At 34.2% G+C, this 24,287-nt stretch overlaps 1 protein-coding gene across 2 annotated transcripts in view; it reads right to left on the bottom strand.

Moving 5' to 3' along the window:
• Window positions 1-24,287, bottom strand: part of LOC150109660 (cardioacceleratory peptide receptor-like) — a 77,950-nt gene that overhangs the window by 11,072 nt on the left and 42,591 nt on the right. For both annotated transcript variants that reach the window (XM_090409585.1, XM_090409591.1), the window contains exons 2-4: window positions 6,650-6,785; window positions 6,458-6,561; window positions 3,193-3,286 (exon numbers count right to left, since the gene is read on the bottom strand). In XM_090409585.1, the coding sequence (XP_090265711.1) occupies window positions 3,193-3,286; window positions 6,458-6,561; window positions 6,650-6,785 (334 nt within the window). The remainder of the gene's footprint in view (window positions 1-3,192; window positions 3,287-6,457; window positions 6,562-6,649; window positions 6,786-24,287) is intronic.

Raw genomic sequence — 24,287 nt, 5'->3', positions numbered from 1 at the left:
CGGATATACTATTTTTTGAAATGACAGAAGAGATAGGTGAGGAGGACGAGTGCTACTAACAATATCAGATGACTTAAGTCCAGTTAGGGTAGAAATACAAGAAAACAATGAGGGTAACAATGTTCCATGTAGCGATGAGTTTGAGTCTATTTGGTGTGAAGTGGAGGTTATCAGAATGAAATATATGATGGGGTGTTGCTACAGACCTGGCAGCTCAGTTGTAGGGGACGAAGAAATGCATCGCCAATTTAGCCTTCTCGGTACCAAACGAATGATCATTATGGGTGGCTTTAATTTTCCAAACATTGAGTAGAAGAGAAATCTCATGATCAAAAAGAACAGGAGTTTATTGAATTGTTGGGATAATTTTCTCCATCAGCATGTGAAAGAAGAAACTCGAGGTCAAAGAGTATTGGATTTGCTCATAGCGTCAGAAAGGATCTCTGTCAAGATTATAGCTATTTTACAACCAATTGGTGGCAGTCATGTTGTTCTTTCTTGGGATGTATCTACTTGTATTGAAACCCTGATTAAAATCAGGCTATATGGTGAATTACAAAGCTGGAAATTATGATCAACTTAGAAGAATATTATCTTTAGTCCCATGGTATCATTTACTGAATGGAAAAAATGTCAGTAAGTATCCTTAGTGTTTGAAGAATAAATTGGTTGGGAGTGAAATGGATGTGCAACCTTATTAAGCTAGAGATCCACAAGAAGAAGATGATGTGGAAAGAATATCGTGAGAATAAGAGTGAGAAGAGTTATGAAATTTATAAAGCTCAGGCCAGAAACGTAACGAGTATTGTGAGAAAAGATAAAACGGAGTATGAAAAGAAATTGGCCATGCAAGCTAAAGGCAATCCAAAAGAATTTTATCGTTATGTCTCAAGCAAAAGAAAGAATGAATGTGGAAGAATAGCTTTATTGAATGCAGATGGTACACGAGTGTAGACGCTAAGGAGATTGTTCAGTTAATGAGTGCTCACTTTGCTAAGATACATCAACCAGGTGTATGTGGCATGGTGCACAGTGCTACTGATACATGGGAGGAAGAGTTAGAGGTTCATGAAAATGAGGTTGAAGAGCTCTTGCATAACCTGGATAAGAACTTGTCAATAGGAACAGATAGAATATCTGCCAGTTTGTTAAAGGAATGTTCAACTGAATTGGCTAGGCCTTTCACACATTCGTATAACTTGAGTCTCAGCTCAGGAATGATACCACAGGAATGGAAGGAATGTAATATAATGTCATTGCACAAAGGTGGTGCAAAAACCGATGTGTCTAACTACCGAGCTATTAGTATATCTGGTGTGGTAGTGAAGATTTTAGAGAAGTTAGTAAGAACTAGCATACAGAAATGGGTAGACAATCATTCTATACTCTGCAGGGAGAAGCATTGGTTTACTAAAGGAAGGTCATGTTTTAGCAATTTGCTCATATTTTATAACAATGTTACAGCCGAGTTGGATAAAGAGAATGGATTCACCATGATAATGTCGGATTTTTAAAAGGCATACCAGATATACCGCAGGATAGGCTGTTGTGTAAACTGGAGAATATGGGACTAAAACATAATCTGTTGACTTGGATCAGAGGTGGTTGACAGACGGATGTTAAAAAGTGGTGTGAATCTAGCAGATTTAAGGTAACCACTGGTGTTCCTCAGGGTTCAGTCCTTGGGCCATTATTGTTAAATCTATACATTAATGACATCAAGCAGGGTCTATCATCAGATTTGCAATTGTTTGCTGATGGTGCGAAGATAGGCAGGGCAATTACAAAAATATTCAGAAATTACAAAATGATTTGAATAGACTGGAAATCTGGGCTAACGAAAATGGCTATCGGTTTAATGTTAATAAGTGTAAAGTTATGCACTTTGGCGTGATTAGAGTTCCAGCAGCATATTATATTAGCGGGGTTATGCTGTAAGAAACTGAAGAGGCAAGGGATCCGTGTATTGGTGGATAGTAATATTAAGTTCAAAGGTCACATAGCAAAAGTTGCAAATACAACTCAGATGATAATTGCCATGTTGAAGCGAACCTTGACATGTAAGGATAAAGAAGTAATTTTGCCTCTTTATAAAGTTTTTATAAGACCGCACTTGGATTACTGTGCGCAGATTTGGTCTCCCGGGTTCCAAGGGGATAAAAAAGCTGTGGAAAGGGTGCAAAGAAGAGTTACAAAGACTATATCCTGATTGTGGGATTTAGATTATGAGGAGAGATTGCGAGTATGTGGATTACAGACTCTGGTTAACAGGAGAAAGAGGGGTAATATGATAGAGGTCTATAAACGTTTGAATGAGTGTCATATCATTTCAACTGATGAAATATTTCGTTATATGGAAGGTGGGCAGAGAACACGGGGGTATCCATGGATGTAAAGGTTGTTCTCAGTCAAGAGCTAGTTTTGTTTCCCAGAGAGCAGTGAGTGAGTGAAATAATTTGCCCTTACGGGTAGTGAGTGCATCTAGTGTGAATGAATTCAAGGGTAGGTATGATAGTTGGGTTGGGTAAATTACAGCCTCCCTCGATGAGTCCTTGACTCCCTAGAGGTCTTAGATAATAATAATATGCTTATACATTTTGGAATAGCTGTATATTGGATTACTTCTATACAAAATGCCATGTAGAAAATTAGATGCAGTTCTTATAAAGCACTATACTAGAAATTACATATTACCTAAAATTTTCTTTCTTGATGATTATTGATAACTTATTGATGATTATTTCAATCTACAATGGTATATTTCTAACAAAAAAAACGTATGCAACCACTCAGACAGAATCATTAATTATTTTAGAGAAATTATTTTAAATTTAAAATGGTGTCAACATGTATTTGATAATTATTTTAAATTAAAACAATATTGCTTGAATTAAAAATTAAAATTAAAATTCTAATTTCAAATTCTTCACTATTGTTTGAGAAATTCATCTAATTAAATAAAATAAGCCTGCATTCTAAGCTAAAAGAATGATATTACTACTCCAAAAGATATACATAAATTCCTCGTGATATTTATGGATAAATTTGCATATCATATATACCTTCTGTTTATCTGTGTTTTAGGATTATTTAACTTTCGTTAAATAATCCCAAAACATTTGATTTATTTATATTTAGTCATAGGGATTGCATTCAAAATGATTAGCGGATACGAATGTAAATAACACTTACAACTTCCGCTAAAGTTCATGGGATGTGTGATGGCGTCATAGCGATCTATGCTGAGAGCAACGAGGACGTATGTAGAGGAATATGTCACCAGAACCTGCAGACAAAAGACCGTATACTGAATGACAGGAAACACTTTTATTATGCTAAAGTTAAACTTGGGGTACAAAAAAGTCTTTGAAATGAAATACTATCATTGGAGTAACAGATTCGCAATTATCGTAACCATTGTTCGTTTTATGCTTCCAATTTGAAATATCTGTAAGTTTCCCATTAATCTGAGTGCATATGCTCCATTTTATAATTGCGAGATTAAATTTTCCGACTCTAATGTACTGTATACTCTCTCTTTCTCGTTATCCAATCATTTCAGACAATGAAACCGTGACGTCACAACATCCAAAACCAACAGAAACTAGCGAATTGATTCGTATTCGTATATTTAAACTAATATCTTGTTACTAAGTGGGTGTTGAATTAATATTTTATAAAATATTAATTCAGTCACTTTTTCGTTTCCTTTGCTGAAATCTAATATTTTGATTATTACTTCCTTAAATATTATTTATTATTTTGCAGAATTTCACAATAATTTGATAATAATTACGTAGAAAAATTATTACCAGAAAGTCGATATTTCAATTTATCATATTTATGCAATTTATATTCTTTTGCTTTACCAGCTATGCTTTCAAAAATTAAATATTTGCATATAAATGCACGAAACTATTATTTCTACATCATATAATTTCTAAAGAGAAAAAATAGTCTTCATTAACTCTAAACTATTGTCATTTTTTACATAGAATTTTACTTATTATGCAGTTCTCCATTTAAAAATAAACGAATACTTTAGTAATGAAGATACATTAAAAACTGGTTTAAATTAAACTGTCTGAATAAATTGAATTTTTATGAGGAAAAGCGACATATAAATTTGCTAATTTTGACATTTAAATTAATTTTATTTTAATTAATAGTCATAACAACATTTACCCCAATACTTCTTTTCAGTTTAGCTCATGACATTAATTACTGTAAATAAATAAATTTGTTTTCTCAGCATTAAGCAAGACAGCTGGACAGCTGAGAAGACTGTTTATATATCATTTGTGTCATTATAAAAGAGAAAGTGGAAACAAATGCAGAAATCTTAAGTGAATCCAGCATTTTAAGAAGTATACATTATTAATTTGAACCTTAATTAATTTGTTTTTGGCTTGGTGAGGAATAAACTGCATTAGATAAAGATTTCAACCTTTTTTAAATAGAGAATCAATTTAAAGCAGATGTGTCTGATATTTACTGCAAACGAGTTTGGAAATGAAATTTTATTCAACTCATCGCAAGGTCTTGGTGCGTAGGAAGAAAACTACTTAAGGAAAAGTTTGGTTTTTCTCCAAATGATGAGATTATTATGACACAGTGAAAGATGGAAGTTATAAAATACGAAAAACATACAGACAAACGTCTCATAATGAGATCGAAGGGTTAATAGTCGGATCTTGGTTAAGAATTTTAAACCTTTACAAATTAGCTTCCGTTCTAGAATGAACATTTCTGTTACCGGGAAAATATCGCCTTATTCTCCACAGTAGGACAAAGAAGCTATTTTATATGAAAATCAGAAAGAAATTTCTCGCATTTTATGGAACAGGATTAGAGTGATAAAGAAAATTAACTTATGGTTGTTAGGAAGGAATCTTAAGGTGGCTAAAACTAAGAAGCTACTGTACTATGCCTGTTAACTAAATTTATATATTGGTTGATTTTCTCTCTTTTCTATAATGAAAAAAACCCGACTTTCTCGGAAATCCTGCTACTTCTATTCATGATTGACTCACTCCACTATGACGGAAATGGCCTAGAAAAATTATTGTTAGCTTCTTTGTCGGTATTTGGACCTGGGCCATTTTAACGAAATCACTCACAGAGATTTCTAGATATAAATAAATGAGAAGGGTTAACACAGTCGTTATTGCGATTAGTAGTTGAATAGTAGATGGTGTGACTTTTCTTTATAATTAGTGGGTTGTTTATTAATGACATTTGGAATGATTTGTAAGATGGGGAATCTTGCTCATATATAGCTATTGACTGCTACGATAAATTAATGTTTTCATTAGTCCAAACACGGTAGCATAACTTAGTTCTTAAAGTTCTTATAAGAACTGGGCGATGGACTGAGTCCTTGACTCTTTATCCCGTCATCTGAATGAAGAAAATCTGTGTGGATGGAGTGTTATTGAGCTAAAAAGCTCTAGTCATGGCTGGGTAACGGCAATAGCCGAGCCTCTGTTAAAACTTCATTGGCTACAGCATTGCCATTTGTTACCCTGGAAGTCCTAAAAAGGACTTTTGGCTTATCTACATTCACTATGAAACCGTAGCATAACTTCAGTTTAGAGACTAAATATAACTGGATAGTATCTATGCAGCCTTGTGGTAACGTTTCTAATTTCTCAGTGTCAAATTCAGAGTACTATTATAAGTTGAATTAGAGAGTTTGAATTATCAACTCAACGAACGTTTTGAGTCATTTTTGCAGTCAGTTCCCAAATTAGTCAACTTTTAATGCAGGTGAATAGAACAGACCCTGGTAGTATTCAATTTATAGTTAGTCTTTGAAAGTGTCAACGCTTCAAAAAGTTAATATTAGTATCAGTGATATCGGTTAATATCAGCGACATGGCATAAGTATTTGTAAGAGATGGATGTTAGCAATGCATAGGTGATAGTCATTTTTGTTTAGCACAGTTGGAAGAACGACAGTACGTTGAGCCCTTCGACTGAAAGGCCTAATTTCAATTCTCGTCGTGACGAGAAGAATCTTTATATGGGTGTTTTCAATTGAAAGAGAGTTAGCTGATCTCATACGGATCCGGGGTTTTTATCCCGGAAACTCCAGTTTTTGATCTCGCATACAGACAAATCGGCCTGCAGAACACACGCATTTTACAAGAAAGAAATACTAGTGGTTGTAGTGCGCAGCAGATGACGTTGGTGTACGTGAGGACGGTAGTGGCAGTTCACTAGTTGGTGGATTGGGTGGTGGAAAGAGAGTTGTAGACTAGGTGCCCTCCCACGACGAGTCTTTGGACTCCTTTGAGGCGTCACGTAATAATAATAATAACAATAATTATTATTATTATTATTATTACACAGTTTAGCGAAAACTGAGGCCACTGCATTGATGAATGGTTTGTGTTTCATGCAATATAAAATTTATATACTGATGTACATTATATATATTGTGAAAATTACTCACCTGTAAGTATTTCACCATCTTGCAGATAACATTCCCTCCATAAAATGCTACCGTAGTCCTCCAAATGATATCCGTCAGTACGTTTATCAGGCCGACGCTGAGATCTAAAACATAAACTTTAGTCATAAAGCAGTAACGGGCCAAAGGGTTCGTTCGTTGATTGACACTCAGTTGGTAAAAACAGAAACTTACCTGCAACTGCAAGCTGTGTGATGAAAAAATTCATCCGGGACTTTCTGTTCTTGGACAGCAGCAACGCAATAACAACAGAACTGTTGGCCATCACTATCATGGTGAATATGATCCACAAGAAGGTGAGCTGTTCTGTCTTAGAATAAATAGAAAGATTAATTAAACTGCCCATTATAACGAATTGGTACACTCAATTAACCACATCTATACACATTTGTTAATGCAGTTCACTTCACTTGAAACATTTTCGGTAACAATTTAAGCCGAAGAGCGAGACCTTACCATATACTTGGCTTAATGGAGACGAAACTTTACAGGACGAAGGCTCTTTACACACCATTATCTTCGTTCTGTCCCATCCCACATTACAGGATGATGGTAAGCACTTATCATTTGTGGTCGTTTCAATGGAATTACCGCAAAACTGTTTAATTATGCACGTGCTTCAAGTCTTGGCATTCACTCTGTCGGTGTCTGCGTGCATCACAAAACTTTGCCAGAATGATGGATGTTGCGATATGCAAATTAGACTGGGATTTGTTTTTATTGCCGAAGATAGCTTAAAATTTCGCTTTATGGTCATTTATCTCTGACACTCCAGCGCTTCCGTGCTAGTTTCTATTTCCTTACAATTTTATGCAAAAACCATCTCCTTTTAACTTCTATACTTTAGGGTTATGAAGGTGTTTCTTCTGAGTAAAATTAGAGGAAAAAACATTATTTAATGACAGTTCAGTGGCAAAATTAAAAAAAGAGAACAAATGTTTTTTATGACAATCTCACTGATTAAAGTTTGGAAATGTAATTTAGTACTCTGAGTAAGCTAATTCAGGAAAGATGCTATACACTACTTAGAGCAATTTCGGTCTTCAAAAAATAAGGTGGTGAAATTCATCTTCTACCCGAAGACATTCTCAACTTCCTTGCGTAGAGAGAAATCAAAACCCACGTTCTGTTATCTGGAGAGCGCAAATGCTATCCACTCAGCACCAGTGACATTATTTGGATCTCTCATAAGCAGAGTACAGCAACCTGTTTTCTTATATCTGTTGAATTGGGAAAGCTCGTAACGAGTTCTCTTTTATTTAGGGTTATCACACCCAGGTGATTCGTGTGCTTCTGAATATAAGTAAGCTATTTCACTCAATTATAAAGGTTCTAACAACAGATTGACTTGCGTTGATTCATTGAAAGACTTATTGGAAACCAACTAAGAAATCTACCTTCAACGATGTAAACTGTCACTGAATAAATTATACCAAGAATTTTTTGTCTCTATTTATAATAAAGGAACTACTGTTGTTTTCAATTTACTTGTTTCAGTAACCGTCAAGTTGCTATTAAGAAAAAAAAAGATACTCGCTAAAACAGTTCAAATTTTCCAAATGCTTACCAGTTAGATCCTTGGAATCTAATTAATAACCGGTTCTCAAAACTTTTTTATCGATATTCACAGTGAGTATTTGGCAACTGCGTTTTTTATAAACATGATCTCTAAAAATATATACTGCATAATTTACATCTTGCGCAAGGATCTGTTTAAATTAAATACTAATACTAACTCGGCTTATGTTATCTTAGAAATCACTAAAATAAGTCTGTACATTAAATATTTGAAAGTTATTTTAAATAGCATTTTAATAGTAAACCTGTGAACATCGCCACATACGCGAAATATAATAGGTTAAATTATTTTCGTTGGAACGTGTGAATTTGGTTTTCACTCTAAATGAATAAATAAACGTCTTCCGTAATTTGACCCACTGTTTTGTTGTGGTCTACGTTTTTTTTTTTTTTTTAATCCTGATTTCGTCTTATTTTTTTCTCTCCCCGTAGAAAACGCATCTCAATGTAAAGCCAGATAAACCATCTTCGGTTAAAAGGTATTCCTAAATTTGTTCACATCCGAAGAGAGAATCAAGCCTGATGTTTTTAAATAAAACCTATTTTATTGTTCCTAGGGTGCTCTTTTTGTTCGAGCATTTTTGATAGATTCCGACATGTTGATAACACCAAAATTGTAGCACCACATTATTGTTTTTATGACCTTGGCATTCTTATTCCAAATGTCTAGTATTGAGAAAATATTTTTCATCTTTTATTTCTATTTCTTCCTACAGTTCTTTACCTTTAACAAAGGTCAATATTTCTCTAGAAATACTGTTTTTCCCCTCTCTGTTAATACTTTCTTACTTTTATTTTCTTCCAGTCTTCTGATAACGTAGAAGTGACGCAACTTGTTTTCACTTATCGAAACTTCTTTGAGATTCCGATAAGTGAAAACAAGTGTCTTCAACTGGTTTCGGTAGATCAATTATACAGTGAAAAGCGCAAATATTTTTTTTATATAGGCATCTTCACAATAAGTACCTATTTCTCAACTTATAGATGGCGCATTATTATCGCAAAGAATCAGGCTGTGTACTTAATTAGATATATTAAAACAGCTCCTCAATTTCAGTAAATATCAATTGTCCGTTAGTGTAAGGTTTGATTTAAAATGCATTCATTGCTAGTTCTGATTTTCTGTTTACGTTTTCTTTTAAATATAAATTTGAACACATTTGAGCTACTGTTAAAAATAATAATTATTATTATTATTATTACGGACAACTCCAAGAAGTCTTTTCACTCATCGAGGGAGGCCCTAAACATCATGACAAGAACTATTCACCATCCACACAGTATCTATCATACTTTGCTTTGAACTCACTCACAGTCACAGCACCCACAACAGACTCTGGCAACCTATTCCGCTCATTTACCACTCTTCAAGTAATAAACCTAGTTATAAAATCCTTGCTAACTACACTCTTGCTAAGTTTCCATGGATGGCCCCTAGTTCTCTCACCATCAGACCTGTTCTGAAAATTTCCTGTGAATTAATCTTGTAAAAAACCTTCAGTAATTTGAATGTCTCAATCATATCACCCCTTTTCCACCTATCAAGCAATTTCTGTAACCCACAAATCTTCAACCCGCTCTCGTAAGGTTCTTTCCATAGAGCAGCTACCATCTTGGTCACTCGCCTCTGGATCCTCTCTACCTCCTTCCCATCAAGAAGAAACCCTGGCGCCCAGATCCGGGCATAGAATTCAAGACGGGGTCTTATCAAGACTTGAAAAAGAGGAACAATAACCTGCTTGTCTCTTCTCGTCAAAGTATTCTTCATTAACTAAGTGATCTGATGAGCTGATTTATCCACTTGTGCCCCCTAAGCTTCAACTCCCTATCCACCAACACTCCAATGAAGCAAGGATTCTACAAAATGTTGGAATAACGCTGTATTTCACATATTTCAGAAAATAACGCTGGTTTTCTAAGATTTCAGAAACTACAGGTGCTTTTCAGGTTTTTCAGGTGTTATTATATATAAGTCGTTACGCTGCAGGTACACATACCATTTGTTGATGTATATACCATTATATATACAAATCTTACACACCGCAGAGGCAAACTTTTCAGTATTACTAGCAACATATTATAGCATATGATGTCGTCAAAAACAGTACATTCTCATCAAATACACTCTCAACTCTGTAAAATGGTTTCGTGGCTAAATACCACTTAACAAGTTAGAAATAATCAATGGCATTTAACATGCCTTCAGTTTATCAAAATAAGGAATAAATTCAAAAGGAATTTAATCCCTAACTAACCTCGATACACAGCGAGCTCCCTTACTATAAATCAGATGAGCTGAAGATAGTTAAGGTATAATAGTTTAGGATACTATGCTTGATACTGAACTGAAACCTTGTAGTAAGTAAATACGAGTATTGTGTAAACATAAATCTTGGATATTTGTTCAGGATTTGTGAGTTCCCTCTCGTTCTCTATAACTTTAGTAGAAAGAAGAACTGTAAATACGTAAAAGAAACAGAATAGAGAGAGAGAGAGAGAAGAGGAAGTCAGCGGGTTTTTGAATGTGCAATAATTGTCCGACACTGTTCTCCATCCAAATAAAAAAGAATCTTGAGACACTCTTTCCGGGTATGGATGATGAATGAGAACAGTTTGAAGGCAACCAGCTCCACATCTCGTGGCAATGTCTTCTGAAACCTGCGTAGCATTCTGGAATAGCTCTCAGTAATGCAATCGATTTTTGCGACCAGTTCTTCTAACTGAGCTCGGTTACGTCGACAAAATTTGTTTGTTATTGCCCGAAGTATAGCTACATCCGCGATGCTGTCAAACTGCAGACTGTCAGTGGTCTACTTGATGTAGATTGAGTAGCTTGAAAGGGTCAAAACACATGAAACAGAAAAAAATGATGTCAATCTGGGATTGTTGGTTTCACTGTACGCTATAAAATGATTTTCGTTGCATAAATTAAAGAGTTAAAAATAGAATTCAGAAAACTAAATTCACTAAAAACCAAAAATGCGATAATCAATACAACTAATTTAGAGGAAGTTGAAATGATAATTCTTTCCATTTCTAATTCATTATTTCACTCTCTTGCATCAATGAAGCAGTTAAAATATTGTTTAAAGCAAGGCTGTTTCATCCCTGTATGAAATCGGACGGAAACCATCATCAAAACAAGAGATAGATACAACTGAATATTTTAAATGAGAAATAACAAAGATGGAATTATCGCTGGGTATTTGCAAGGAGCATTGTAATTAAAAGAGCGATTAGTTGATGTCAACATGAAATCTTTTAACTTGAATTATTTAAACAAAATTAAGTTCCTTTTATTTATAACTCATTCCCCAATACATATGCTTACGAAAGTGTGCAGAATACCATGAGAGTACTACAGTTTAATATTATGCTTACATTATTACAAACTTGCTATAAAGTTCATGAACATCTTTATGTTGAAACATGGTGGTAGTAATTTCTAGTCAATGTCTCGGTGCTTACCATCATTACGAGCGTTCTCAATTATTCTTCCAAAAATTACTAAATGTCTGATATTCATTTCCCGATTTGCTGGTTAGTTATCCAATCAGAATCATGTTTCATTTTTTTATGTCTCTGCCCTTTCTAGTGAGTCTAAATTTCATATACGTCTTCCCTACTAAATAGGAAATTAAACCTGACACTTCCCTGTGGCTATAGTCCGAGAAAACTCAGGTTTAATTTCCTATTTCGAAGTCTTCTGTCATCACTTTACTTACATTTGTCTGTCATTCAAGACATTTATTATTACCTATAGATATTCAATTCCTTATCATGAACATCGGTGCATGAACATAACATCTAATACATTACTATTTATAATTACCTTACCATTTTAAGTCTTCATTTCGTTTCCTCCAATGAAGGCAAGCCTACAACTCTTAAATCATTCCCATTTAGATTTCATTTCAAAATATTTTATTTGTTATTGTATGATGATTTTGCAGTCCGTTTTGAGAGGGGGTGGTCCATAGTAGAGCTAATATTTTAATACGAAGAAGCAAGGATTCTGTAAAATGTTGGAAGGTGCCTTGAGAACACTGATGCATATTTTTACGCCAATTCAGAAAGTTCATGAATATATTCTGTCTCGAATATATTCCAGATCATGGAACACATCAGTTTTCAAGACTACCTTATTATGAAATGAAGCCATGTTTACTAAAGTCTAGAACCCTTATGGTACTCCTTATCTATTATTATGGATGAATAGTTATGCTCCCAATATATCTGCAAATTTGTTAATGAACATAGGTCACCAATCAACTACTATATAAAACCTACATACACACCGTACCTAGCAATATGTGTAAGGATATTAGCAACAGATTATGACATATTATGTCGTCAGAATAATCTAAAATCTTATCAAAATGTTTGTACAACTTTACTGAAACCTTCACGGTTTTCCTGTCTCCTTATCCTTCATGTTATCGCATTTTATTCTCGTAAATGTCAATTTATTTTTTACCTTTTATGGTTTTTTTCTGTTCTGAAGACAATTGTAACACAACTTGATTGTTCTTCTGCTAACTAGGATTTTTCGTAACTAAATTAGGCAAACAGGCCTAGAGAACGGACACAATGTACATCTAAAATATGTTTATAGGAATATGACCTTCCATTAAAACTATGGCTAGGAATCCTCCAAGGACACTAGGCATACAGTACGTTGGGTCCTAAGAGCCTGCAAGCACCACTGATGAATGCATGAATTAGGTAATAATTCGGTTATTAATTGATGATTCCAAAATAGGATAATGCGGATATTATAATATTAGAAACACCCGTGTTCATCTAACGCAGAATCTTCTGCCCAGAGTGCATTATCGTTACGCAGTGATCTACAAAGGCAGCGTTATATTCCTGTTATTTGCATTTGACATAATTTGAAATATAATATGAAGAAGAAAAAGGCATAAAATTAAAAACTTCAAAATATTTACAGATTACAGGCCTGATGAATAGAACAATCAACCCAAATATGGTACAAAAGAAACACGCTTGAAAATATGCAATCCTTTAGCACTGCCCACATTATTATATGGCAGTGAAATTTGGGCAATAAACAAACAAGATAAACAAAGAATAAAAATAAGTGAAATGAGATTTATGAGAAGAACTGCAAAATGCACATTATTAGATCAAAAAAGGAATGAAGACATTTTAAAAGAACAAAACACAAAATCAATATAAGAAAAACTAAACAATTATAAACAAAAATGGATTGAACATGTAAACCGAATGGCCAACACCCAATATCCTAAACAAATACTAAAAAAAAAAAAAGCCAACAGGAAAGAGAAGGCAGGGTAGACCTCAAAAAAGGATATTAGATGGATAATGAGACCGGAACAGACCAATATGGTCTATACCAATAATTAGTGTTATGATGATGATAATTTGATAAGATGGGCGACAGTTCAACAAAGTGCACAGTGTCTTAAGTGGAACAGAATTTTGATTAAGTGATTATTGTTCACCGAAGATTTAGTCCACAGTCAGATTAATCTGCCGCTAGTAAATGCAACAACAATAAGTTGTATAATCCATTTAAAGAAACTGGAAATATTGGGAAACGTATATAGAAGTTCTCAAGAAAATTATATTTGAAGTGTATTTGAATCGCTTTTACAGTCGAAATCAGCGAGAATATACTTGTTCAGATAAGTTTCAAGTTGTGGTGTCTCGGGCTCTTTATTGCAAACTGATTCAATAAAGATATCTATATAAGTTCTATAAGTATGGAATTCCTCATCATACCAGTTTAATTAAAAGATCGACTTACAGAATTAGCAACTTATATGCGTGTGTAGAGAATGCAGAAAATAATCCCTCATTATGTTTATACTTCAGGACGAAGCAACTCGTCGAAACTCGACATCTGGTTTATCTGAATATTTAGATCATGAAAGGGATTTTCCTAAAGTAAGTGGTGCAATCTTACGATTATTCTTTTGCTAATGTACAAGACGTCATTTTTCAATTAGATGGCAGCATCATGAAATTTGGAACATTGAGAAACAAAATGAAAATTGAGTTACGAAGCCATCTTAGCTCAGTCGGTATAGAAGAACCGTTTTTGTCTGAAAGACCTGGTTTCGATTCCCGTCACGTAAGGATCGGATCCTCTATCTGATCTCTTTCGACGAAATGTGAGTTAGCCGGTCTCGTTTTACCACTCGAAAATTCGGGTTTTTGTACCTCAGAACAGGCGACCTAGTTTCATTAATTAGCTGAAAGTGTCCTCTGTAGAAGGGGACTCAACCCGTCCTAGGATAGGATTGACGAGTAGATATATTGATGAAAATAAAAATTCCCATTTATAAACTATATCATTTGATTATAAACACCAAATTACTGAATATCTCATCGTCCTGACCTAGCAGTTTAAATTCAGTTTTTCAGTCAAATTAAGACAGCACTGCAATTGCATTTCTTCCTCAAATATTATAACACAGTTGAATAAATAAATGAATAAAGTTTGGATGCGTATTGAATTACAGAGTTTTCATTCAACATTTTCACCTCCAATTAAAACTAATGCATTACCCTATTTATTACATTGATGATTATTTTATATTCCTTTTTTTCTAAGAAATATTTTCGTTTGAATTACTGGCATTGTTTTTCAGAAAGAGAGAGGAAGAGTTCCGAAAGTCCATTGATGCGAATAATCATTTAAAGATGCCCCTTATAATTCTTCGAACTCAATCACGGAATGTACTGCTTACTATCAGTCTCCGGTATATTCTCTCAGAATGTGTTGTTTCCATCAATCTGCTCTTAGAGCAGCACCAGTGAGGTCGACATCAAGCTATTGTAATTGTTTTTTTTTCAAATGGAGGAAAAACACAGCGAAATACTTCCTGTTATTTTATTACTTGCATTATGTGATTTCGGAGACATTTCATACAATTGAAACCGTGTTTCAATTGTATGAAGAGCATTCGTTGTCGACAATGGTGTGTTTGTTTTGATCCTTTTCGAACTTAAGACAACATGGAAAAAAGAAAGGACATCGAAATAATGTTTGCTTACGCCAGAGGCACACCTGAAGCAGTGATGAGGTTTCGCTGTGTGGTGTCATTAGCTTCAATCACTTTACCTCTTTTATGTTCTTCGATAAACAAGGCCATAGAGAGAGAGAGAGAGAGAGAGAGAGAGAGAGAGAGAGAGAGAGAGAGAAGCCAAGTACCTACCAAAAAATACAAAGTAGACACGAATTCGCACGATGGTCGTGACAGCGCTGCCTACATACCGAGCATTAATCTATTTTTAATATCGCACAGCCATACTTTAAATTCCGGTTGTTGTAGCACACCTTGCATGCACAGCCATTTTTGTTATCCCTCGTCGTGTGTTTATTTTAAAAATCAGAGTCATTAGCTAATAATGCGAAGAATATTTTTAACTGCCATTCTTCGAAAAACAACTTTGGTATTTGTTAGTAGCAGCTGAAAAGTTCAGGAAAACTCTGTTAGAGGCATCTGCAGGAACAGGTTTCATAGAATTTGGAACAAAGTTATTTTGCATTAGAGTATTGGTATTCGTAATAAATGGATTATATTTAGAATTGGTACAGAGTTCTGAAATAATTCTTCGGTTCTGATATAGTTCTTAAGATAAAACTCAAAAAAGTTATGATTTAGAATATCAACAACGCACAGAATGAAACCAATATTTACCAAAATTACTTGAGATAAATATTTTATTGAAGGAATAAATAAAATATTTGTGCATAGTAACTGTGCTGTTGATATACATATTACTAAAAATGTTTATTTGTATTTTATTTTTATATATTATTTATTTATAACGTATTATGATTAAATTATTATAGATTTTAAATGTGCATCTGTGTGTGTTTTCCTAATGGTGTTGTGGGATAGGAATTATATTTTACGAGAGATCTATCATAGAACAAGCTGGGTTCGCGGAATTGCATTCTCTTAACCTGTTTAGAGGGATCAGAAACCGACGTTTCATGCAGTAACAGTCTTGTAACTTCCCTATGATTTTTAGCAGCAATAATAGAACAATAAGAGGCAATATTTTTTGCTTTCCCTTTTATAGATTTTTTTCGCTCTTTCCTTGAGTATTAGAATTATTAGGGTAGTATTAGAAGACTATTAGAAGATAGCAAAGTATCGCTATCTTGACTGCAAACCAACGTGAAAGTAAACTATCATTCTCTATTATAAAGAGAGGATATAGAAAAGACACGACACTCATATCACTTTATTCCAAACAAAATTCAATCTATCTCCGAATTTTAATGAACTGATACCACTACTATTGTTCATTTCGTCTAAATCAAGATTGCCTTTTTCGTAATATGGTTAATGTTTAATTAGAATGAAATGTTTCAGTATAGAAAGCTATAATATAATTGCGTCTGACATAATCTTTAAAAACTAAAGAAAATAACTGTTAGTTGTATTAAATCTATCGAATTCCGTTTCTCTCTTCTCTTGTTATCAGCGTCCTTGCTTTTTTCGGTCAGATTAATCTGATGTGATATCTTCTGTCAATATTTTATGTTAGAGGCTTAGCTAATAGTCGTCGACATGGCAATTTTCAATGAAATCGGAGTAATAAAAGTCTGATTCTGTTGATATCACTCTAAAGAGTTTGTTCCCAATATCGAACACCAGTTAGAATATTTTGAGTTGCATAGTTGCATATAAAATATTTTTCGAATTAGTCATATAAAATATTTTTCGAATAGAGTTTTTTTTTTCGAAAAAAAAAAACTCTCATTTATCCAGTATCACCATCATGTGATACATGAATAGTTAAGGATTTTCCGTTCTTTTGTGACATTGTTGTTATTATGTTAGTATAACAACCCCAGAGATCGTTATTATAGCTTGATTCAATATATGTAAATAATGCTGCGTTAAATTTAAAATAATAATGCCCTAACTGAAGTTTGTAAGTCGTTGAGTATCACCAACACCAAAGAACTGATAATGTTATAGTAATCCAAAGTCTAAAAGTTGTTTATCCTTTGTAACATTCTCAAGGATGTAAGCATCAGTATTTTGAAACAAGGGAAGGATCTGCATTGTTGTTTGCAGTTACTGCAAAATCAACTAAGAATATGATGCGAGTGTATTGTAACTATTACTTGCATATGTTCTACAGCTGTTTTCTGCGTCGCACAATGAAAACATTCAGCAGTAAAACTGTACTGCCTGATTATGAAATAGCCTAATCCACCTTCACCTCATAGCAGTTAGAAAGGTTCTTCCTGTGGTAAATATTCAATCCCAGGTTTTTATAACCAAAGGACATTATCATTACTCTAGTCGGTATAATTCGAAGCTTATGTCTCACAAAACGGAATTCTTTAATTCCACTCATGTTTATGCAGAAAATATACAGGACAGAGTGAAATCGATTCGTGTATACATTAATCAGATGCAAGCGACGATGTATAATTCTCGAAAATTCAATGGAAATATAAAAAGGAAAAGCTTTACAAATATAGATTGATAATAGTGGAAATCTTTAGCTCAAATGTAGTGAATTAAAATTTTAGATAACCCGCTCTATAAAGCTTTGTTAAAAGATAAATACAAGTCTTAATAAAGCGTGTACGTACACACACACACACACACATAGTTGCATTAATAGCTAGATATAGTTGAAATCAGTATCCTGACGTGTCGTTCCTTACGATTAACTTCCTGTTTAGCAATAAAAATTATGAGTGGGCTGGTAAAGTTGGAAATAGCCTGCAGTTAAGCTGTAAATGTGTGTAAAAGAGCAAACAAATTACGGTTTTATGAGTGTGTACTGTCGTAATACGTGCCAACTAGACAACTTAGTGAAGGTGCGATCTAACAAACGCTTAACTTCTGTCGACTGAGCGAAATAGTTGTCGCCAGTGAGATTGCTATTACAGAAAGGTGGAGAGGTAATTAGATATTTTTATTATAAAAATTCTTTCCTAACTTGATCATCCTGATTTAAAAAATAAAAAATGCAACAGCCATCCCAAGCTCTTTTTATATATATATATATATATATATATATATATCCTTATAGTCCTTATAAGGACTGGCTTAAAGGGGCGAAGCAAGAATGCTTTTTATCTTCCCCGTTATCTGTAGAGGACAGTGTAGGGATAAGGTGTTATTGAGCTATTAAAGCTCTGATCATGGCAGGAGGGTAACATCAATAGCCGAGCCTCAGTTAGAACTTCATTGGCTACAGCATTGCCATCCATTACCCTCCAAGGGTATGGTGGTTCTTCATATATATATATAGTTCTTATAGTTCTTATAAGAACTGGGCGATGGACTGAGTCCTTGACTCTTTATCCCGTCATCTGAATGAAGTAAATCTGTGTGGATGGAGTGTTATTGAGCTAAAAAGCTCTAGTCATGGCTGGGTAGCGGCAATAGCCGAGCCTCAGTTAAAACTTCATTGGCTACAGCATTGCCATCAGCTACCCTGGAAGTCCTAAAAAGGACTCAATTATCCATATCCTTCTCATAATGATTCTGAGATTTTTTAATTGATATTAAATGTTTCTTTACGAAATTATATTTATTCTAGTGAAACATAAATAGAAAATCCCCGCTTTTGATGCATATAAGATGTTATGATTTAGGAAACTTTTGTTTGAAAACATATAGGGAGAAAATGACTCTTCTCTTAGCAGTAATTTGTATTCCACTGTAAAACCAATATTAATAAAGAACAAAATCAAATCTGATGGGACAGAAAGCTGAAGTTAATTAAATGTGAACTAAATGACGACTCCAAAATTCACTTTTTTTGAACATCTTTAACGCATACAAAGAGCTTATCATATTATATGAGACAAGTTATCGACAAAGAACAAAAATAACTCACTCATTTGATAAAAGGTGTCAGCAAAGGCCAGTTTCTATAATAAGCGAGGCGCTGAGTAAACTTTAAAGAAATACTTATCTTGTTTAATGCACCCATAAAAAATTACTCGATTTCAGATGAGGGAAGAAGTTGCATTGAGACAGTCTGGCGCCGCGATCTTTGCTATAGCACAGGATGCATCATTTGACGCTAATAATGGATCGATTTGATGAAACACGGCAAGAAAATGGTAGGCGTCTGTTTTGATAAGTCACGTTAAATGACTGTGTGTGTGTGTCTTATCTCAAATGATTTTATAAAAGAATACAACGAAAACATATTCTGCGCCTACAGAGTGAGAGAGAGTGAAATACATGCCTAAAAGAACATGCTTGAATCCTAAATAAGACAATGGGGCATGAATTAAAAAAATAACTTTCTTTAATTGTTTTACATTGATGTTCTGTTATGTGAACCAGTATCAGTTGCAATTTATACCATTTATTATGAGTATAATTAATACCTAAGTGTACATACGTGTATTCCTAATATTAATTCTTAAAATAGTCACTTATAAGATAAAAATTATAACCGAGACTTAAACAAGTTAGTACTTAAAGAGTACTTAAAGAACTGTTAGGACGTTAAAAATAATTAATCGATTAAGGAACCCATCTTAAAACGAAAAAAAAAAAAAAACTGTTTAAAAATAATTATAAAATATTACCCCTGTAGAAGATGCATCTCCTATAATCTTCATTGTATGGCAGTGAGAATGCTCACTTATAACTATTGCCAACTGAAGGGGACATTGATGTACCAGTTTCAGCTTTTTGGAGTGAATAAAAAGGGAAAAAAAAAGAAAGAAAACGACGACACTTTAGAGCTTCCATTATCTGGCTCAATTACATTAATCAAGGTACAGTCCGTCTACAAAAAAGTGGTAGTTTCCTGAACAATACTCCGAGATTTGTGTACATTGATCGTTATCGCTGAAAAGCCCTTTCATTGCTTTTAGTCGTCTATGATTCCGCCGTGGAATGCGAAACTTTAATTCTAAGCAGAGAGGACCTAACCTCCATCGATTTGGAGGTTTTCGTACCGCCGGTTTATTGAATAAAGCGAATCCACAGAGCCTCTAGAGATGATTTTAGGCTCACTCTGAACGTTAATCAACACCAATTTACTACGACAGCGTAAAAGCATCCAGAAAAACAATTTTTTCTAGTAGTGTTACTATCTAAACACACAGGTTTCTACGCTTATATCTAACTATTGCTGTTGCTGTTCTTGTTGTAACCGTGTGTTAACGTAATCTATCTGACACAAACTAACAATCATCAGTTGAAACCTTTCTAATAAAGAGAAATTACTTTATTCGAAAATGGTAAATAGAATTCTTAAAATGATATGAAATGTATAAACTATCTTCAGTTGCTGACAGAATGTACATTTATTATTATATCCAGTACAATAAAAGAAAGAAAGCAAAAGAATAGATTTTGAATTTCGAGACAGCTTTGTGAAGAATAAGAGAAATATCATTTTGAAGGAAATCATTATTAATCATATAAAATATATTTATGAAGACACTGAAAAATTACATCATACAACAAAGCAAAGAGAGTTATAGAAAGATAGATAGATAGAGAGAGAGAGAGAGAGAGAGAGAGAGGAAAATGGCTAAAGAAAATATATGGACATACTCATTTTTCATTCCTATTATGGACATTTTTACAAGAACAGGAAGAGCATCACGAAATGTATAAAAATAAGACAAACAGAATCGTTTTAAAAAGGAATAATTGCGATGAGGATTGAGAAATATTTTCTTCCCATGCTTATAGATTGTAAAGAAAGGAGTATTTTATGATAGCACAATGAAAAATCAGATCCCCCATGTTCTCTTCTTTAAACAAGCTCGTTGTCTAATCTGGATCCATCTTGTACTCTCTCTGATGGTTTATTATATTTCGTAAATCACATTCTTCGGCTTCAGAGAAGAGAGGAAGTACATTCCTATCTTCCCTTATATATAAACTGAAGCAGGTATGGATCTGAGAAGAACTGACGGGGAAAATCTCATTATCATAAGCAAATGCAATTTTCATGTAAGAAGATGCCTGCAACTTGCGTCAGTCTTATCAGTGGCTCCGTTTTTGTGTGTTAACTTCTAACCTCCGCGGACTAACCAGGAAAAGAAAGTCTGTTTTTTGATATTATGCGACCATCAACCCATACTGTTGAAGCAGGACATTGTAACAAGTATTTCCCCTCAACAATTGCTGACTGTTCTCGTGGCTACACACCAATGAAGTCTTCATCTCAGCCACAATCACGGAAGTGCGGGGAGAGCGTGTTTCGACGTCTGATGTGAAGTGGAAACTTTCACGGAACCGTGACGTTTGTTTAGAAATAGAGGCTGCGCTTTTCCACTTGCGCGTCACTTTCAGATGTTTTATTAAACCCTGGGAGTCGTCATGGTTTTCATCCTTTAATCATCTCCGTGATCAGTTTGCGACGCTTCTCTAGGGTTGGCCTTTTTTATTTTCTGATCGGTGTTCATCAATCGTATCAGGCAACAAATTGAAGTAGGAGTCGGCTACGAAATGAAATCCTCAAAAATCTCCATCCCCGCCTTCATCTATTTGTTAAACAGTAGAATTGCATTGCGTGATGTTTGTGAGTCGTTCTCTGGGCAAACATATCCGCCTCTTCCGTCTGAATGCGTCTTCCTCAAGGCAACAGCAACATCGACCATATGACAAACTTACCCTCTCTCTCTCTCTCTCTCTTGTGTGCGTGCGTGCGTGCGTGCATGCGTGCGTGCGTGCATGCGTGCGTGCGTGCGTGTGTGTGTGTGTGTGTGTGTGTGTGTGTGTGTGTGTGTGTGTGTGTGTGTGTGTGTGTGTGTGTGTGTGTGTGTGTGTGTGTGTGTGCATTTATTTTTATCACCATCTTATATTTTATTTTAATATTTTATTATTTTTCTTATTAGCTTTATTACTTACACAATTTAAATGACACTGTTTGTTTCTACAAAAGCATATTTTCTGTCGAAGATAAAGAGTATCCTCAGGACAATTGAATATGCCTTCGATTTCCCCTACCAAAAAGTACACTCTGTAGCTTCTGCAGACATAATCATACTCTCCTTAAATTTTTTAAGAATGTTAAAGGTTTTACTTTAGAGAACTAAAATCGAATACCATTGTTATTACGTAGTCTCATGAACAAAAATCTAACCGACTGAACACAACCGATGGATAAGGTTAATACGTGAAGTCAAACTATCATAGCGCTATCTTGAAAGATTAAAATTTTGCATTATTTTTCCTTCTAAATTTTTTTTCATCTATTTAAACAAGACATCCGGCTGGAAACTACATACAGTTAATAAACAATAAATATTCTAAAACCCATAGTTGCAATGACTGCACTTCTAAAACCAAAATAATGATTTTTACGTCCACGTATTCATGTTCTAGATTGATAACTTAGTCAAGATGAATACTCATAGTCCTCTTCAGATATGGTTCAGGCACATCTGAAGTGCAGAAGGAATTCTGAAAAGCAAATCGGTAACTGCTTTTCCATTACCATATAAAAATTCTTCGCTAAATCAATGCAACATAATCCTTCAACAGTCAGAGCATTTAATGGAAAATAGTCACCATTGTAATTTCTTTATTCCCGAATGTTAGGTTTTACCCCATTGATGAAATATATAAAAATAACATAACATTTATCGCGACCATAGACCAACTCTGCTATTCTACAACAATTTCCAAAGCGAAAATTAAAGTGCACAGTAATCCCTCGATTAATGCGTCCCCGATTACTGCGTTTTCGATTAGTGCGTCATTGTTTTCGATACCCGAATTCGATTAGTGCGCCTCTAAAATTCGATTAGTGCGCCTATATACATCTTACAAATAAATGTTACAGATTTTAAAAATGTTTCTATCTATACATTTTTATGGCTAACTATTTTAAAAAATCACTCACCAGAATTAAACAATTTAGTTACCGATTTAAAGCATTTTACAAAGTTATTTTTAATGGCCTAGTACACTACTTCCATATACACTTGCTCCAAATAGTTGTATAGCAGACGACGTAAATTTTTACCCCCAAAATTTATGTCGTCTGCTATAGTACGCCCACAGATTCGAAATTCTTCGACACTTCTGCGCATGACACAAAAAAGAGAATCGATTCTGATAATAGGGTAATCAATCCGTCTTCTGGGATGAGTTGTTTATTATTACACGTCGGAAAATTACCTTCTCTTTTATGATCATTGTAGTTTTTAAAGTGGCACCTATTTTACTTGTATAACAATTGGGAAATTTTATCTATAGAGCACGTGATTTCGCGTGCTGGCAACCAATTCGTACGTCCTACATTTCTTTCTCGCCTTCAAAATTTAACCACTGACAGTCAGCCAAAAGATATTTCATAGAAACAATTTGAAAATATTTTTCGTACAATCGAAGTTTTTAAGCAGCAATGCTTAGAGGCTGACCATTATGAAAAGAGAAGCAGTAAAATTTGCAGAAGAGTAGAAGAGGCAATAGGGCCATACTCGGCTGTATGAAAAAAAAAAAAAAGAAACAAAATGCCGGCCAAACTACGTTAGCTCAATTCTTTGTTAAGAAGTAGAATAATACATTTATATTCTGAATATGTTTTATTGCCTTTCAGCTTCATGGTTTTCCTTTAACTAGGCCCTGAGACATATCCTAATTCTTTTATAAAAAAATGAAGGGTCAAAAAAGAAATCCTAGGAACGAATTATACATTTTCCCATAGGTTGTTATATTCGATTAGTGCGTTTTCGATTAATGCGACTGTTTTAAAGAACGAATTAGGCGCACTAATCGAGGGATTGCTGTAATTGCAATTCATCTATGAACAGCTGCATTTAAAATGTCAAGAAAACTTTCCTTGTAGACACCAGAAATTTTTCTAATTTTCATACCTTGTACCTATCGGTTTAATAATCTGTGTTGTAGAGTAAACCCTTGTTTATTATCCTTTCGTATGTCCAATAAGTTTATTATTACATTGGAAAAGTGCTGTTGGCTGTTGTTGTAGTAAGCATCATTTACTTATGAATGTAATTCAAGTTCGCGGCCATATTTTTGCAAATCTCAAATCTATTTAAATCGATTAGTCAATTATTTAATTTTGTAAATGCATGTGATTAAACAACGTGGAGTTCGTTCATCAAAAACACAAATAGATTGTACGTAATTATATGCATAAATTGCATACCTCATAAATATATCAATGCAGATTCTAATTAAGAACAAGTTAACATTAATGGTCATCAAGAATGTCAAATAACCGCATCAAACTCCAAATATTTACGCTC

Source organism: Typopeltis vanoorti, chromosome 2, assembly GCF_054136105.1.
Source record: "Typopeltis vanoorti isolate ZY-2024b chromosome 2, IOZ_Tvanoo_1.0, whole genome shotgun sequence".
NCBI lineage: Eukaryota > Metazoa > Arthropoda > Arachnida > Uropygi > Thelyphonidae > Typopeltis > Typopeltis vanoorti.
Note: the sequence above shows the minus strand (reverse complement) of the source record. Positions and strands in the feature narration are given on the sequence as shown.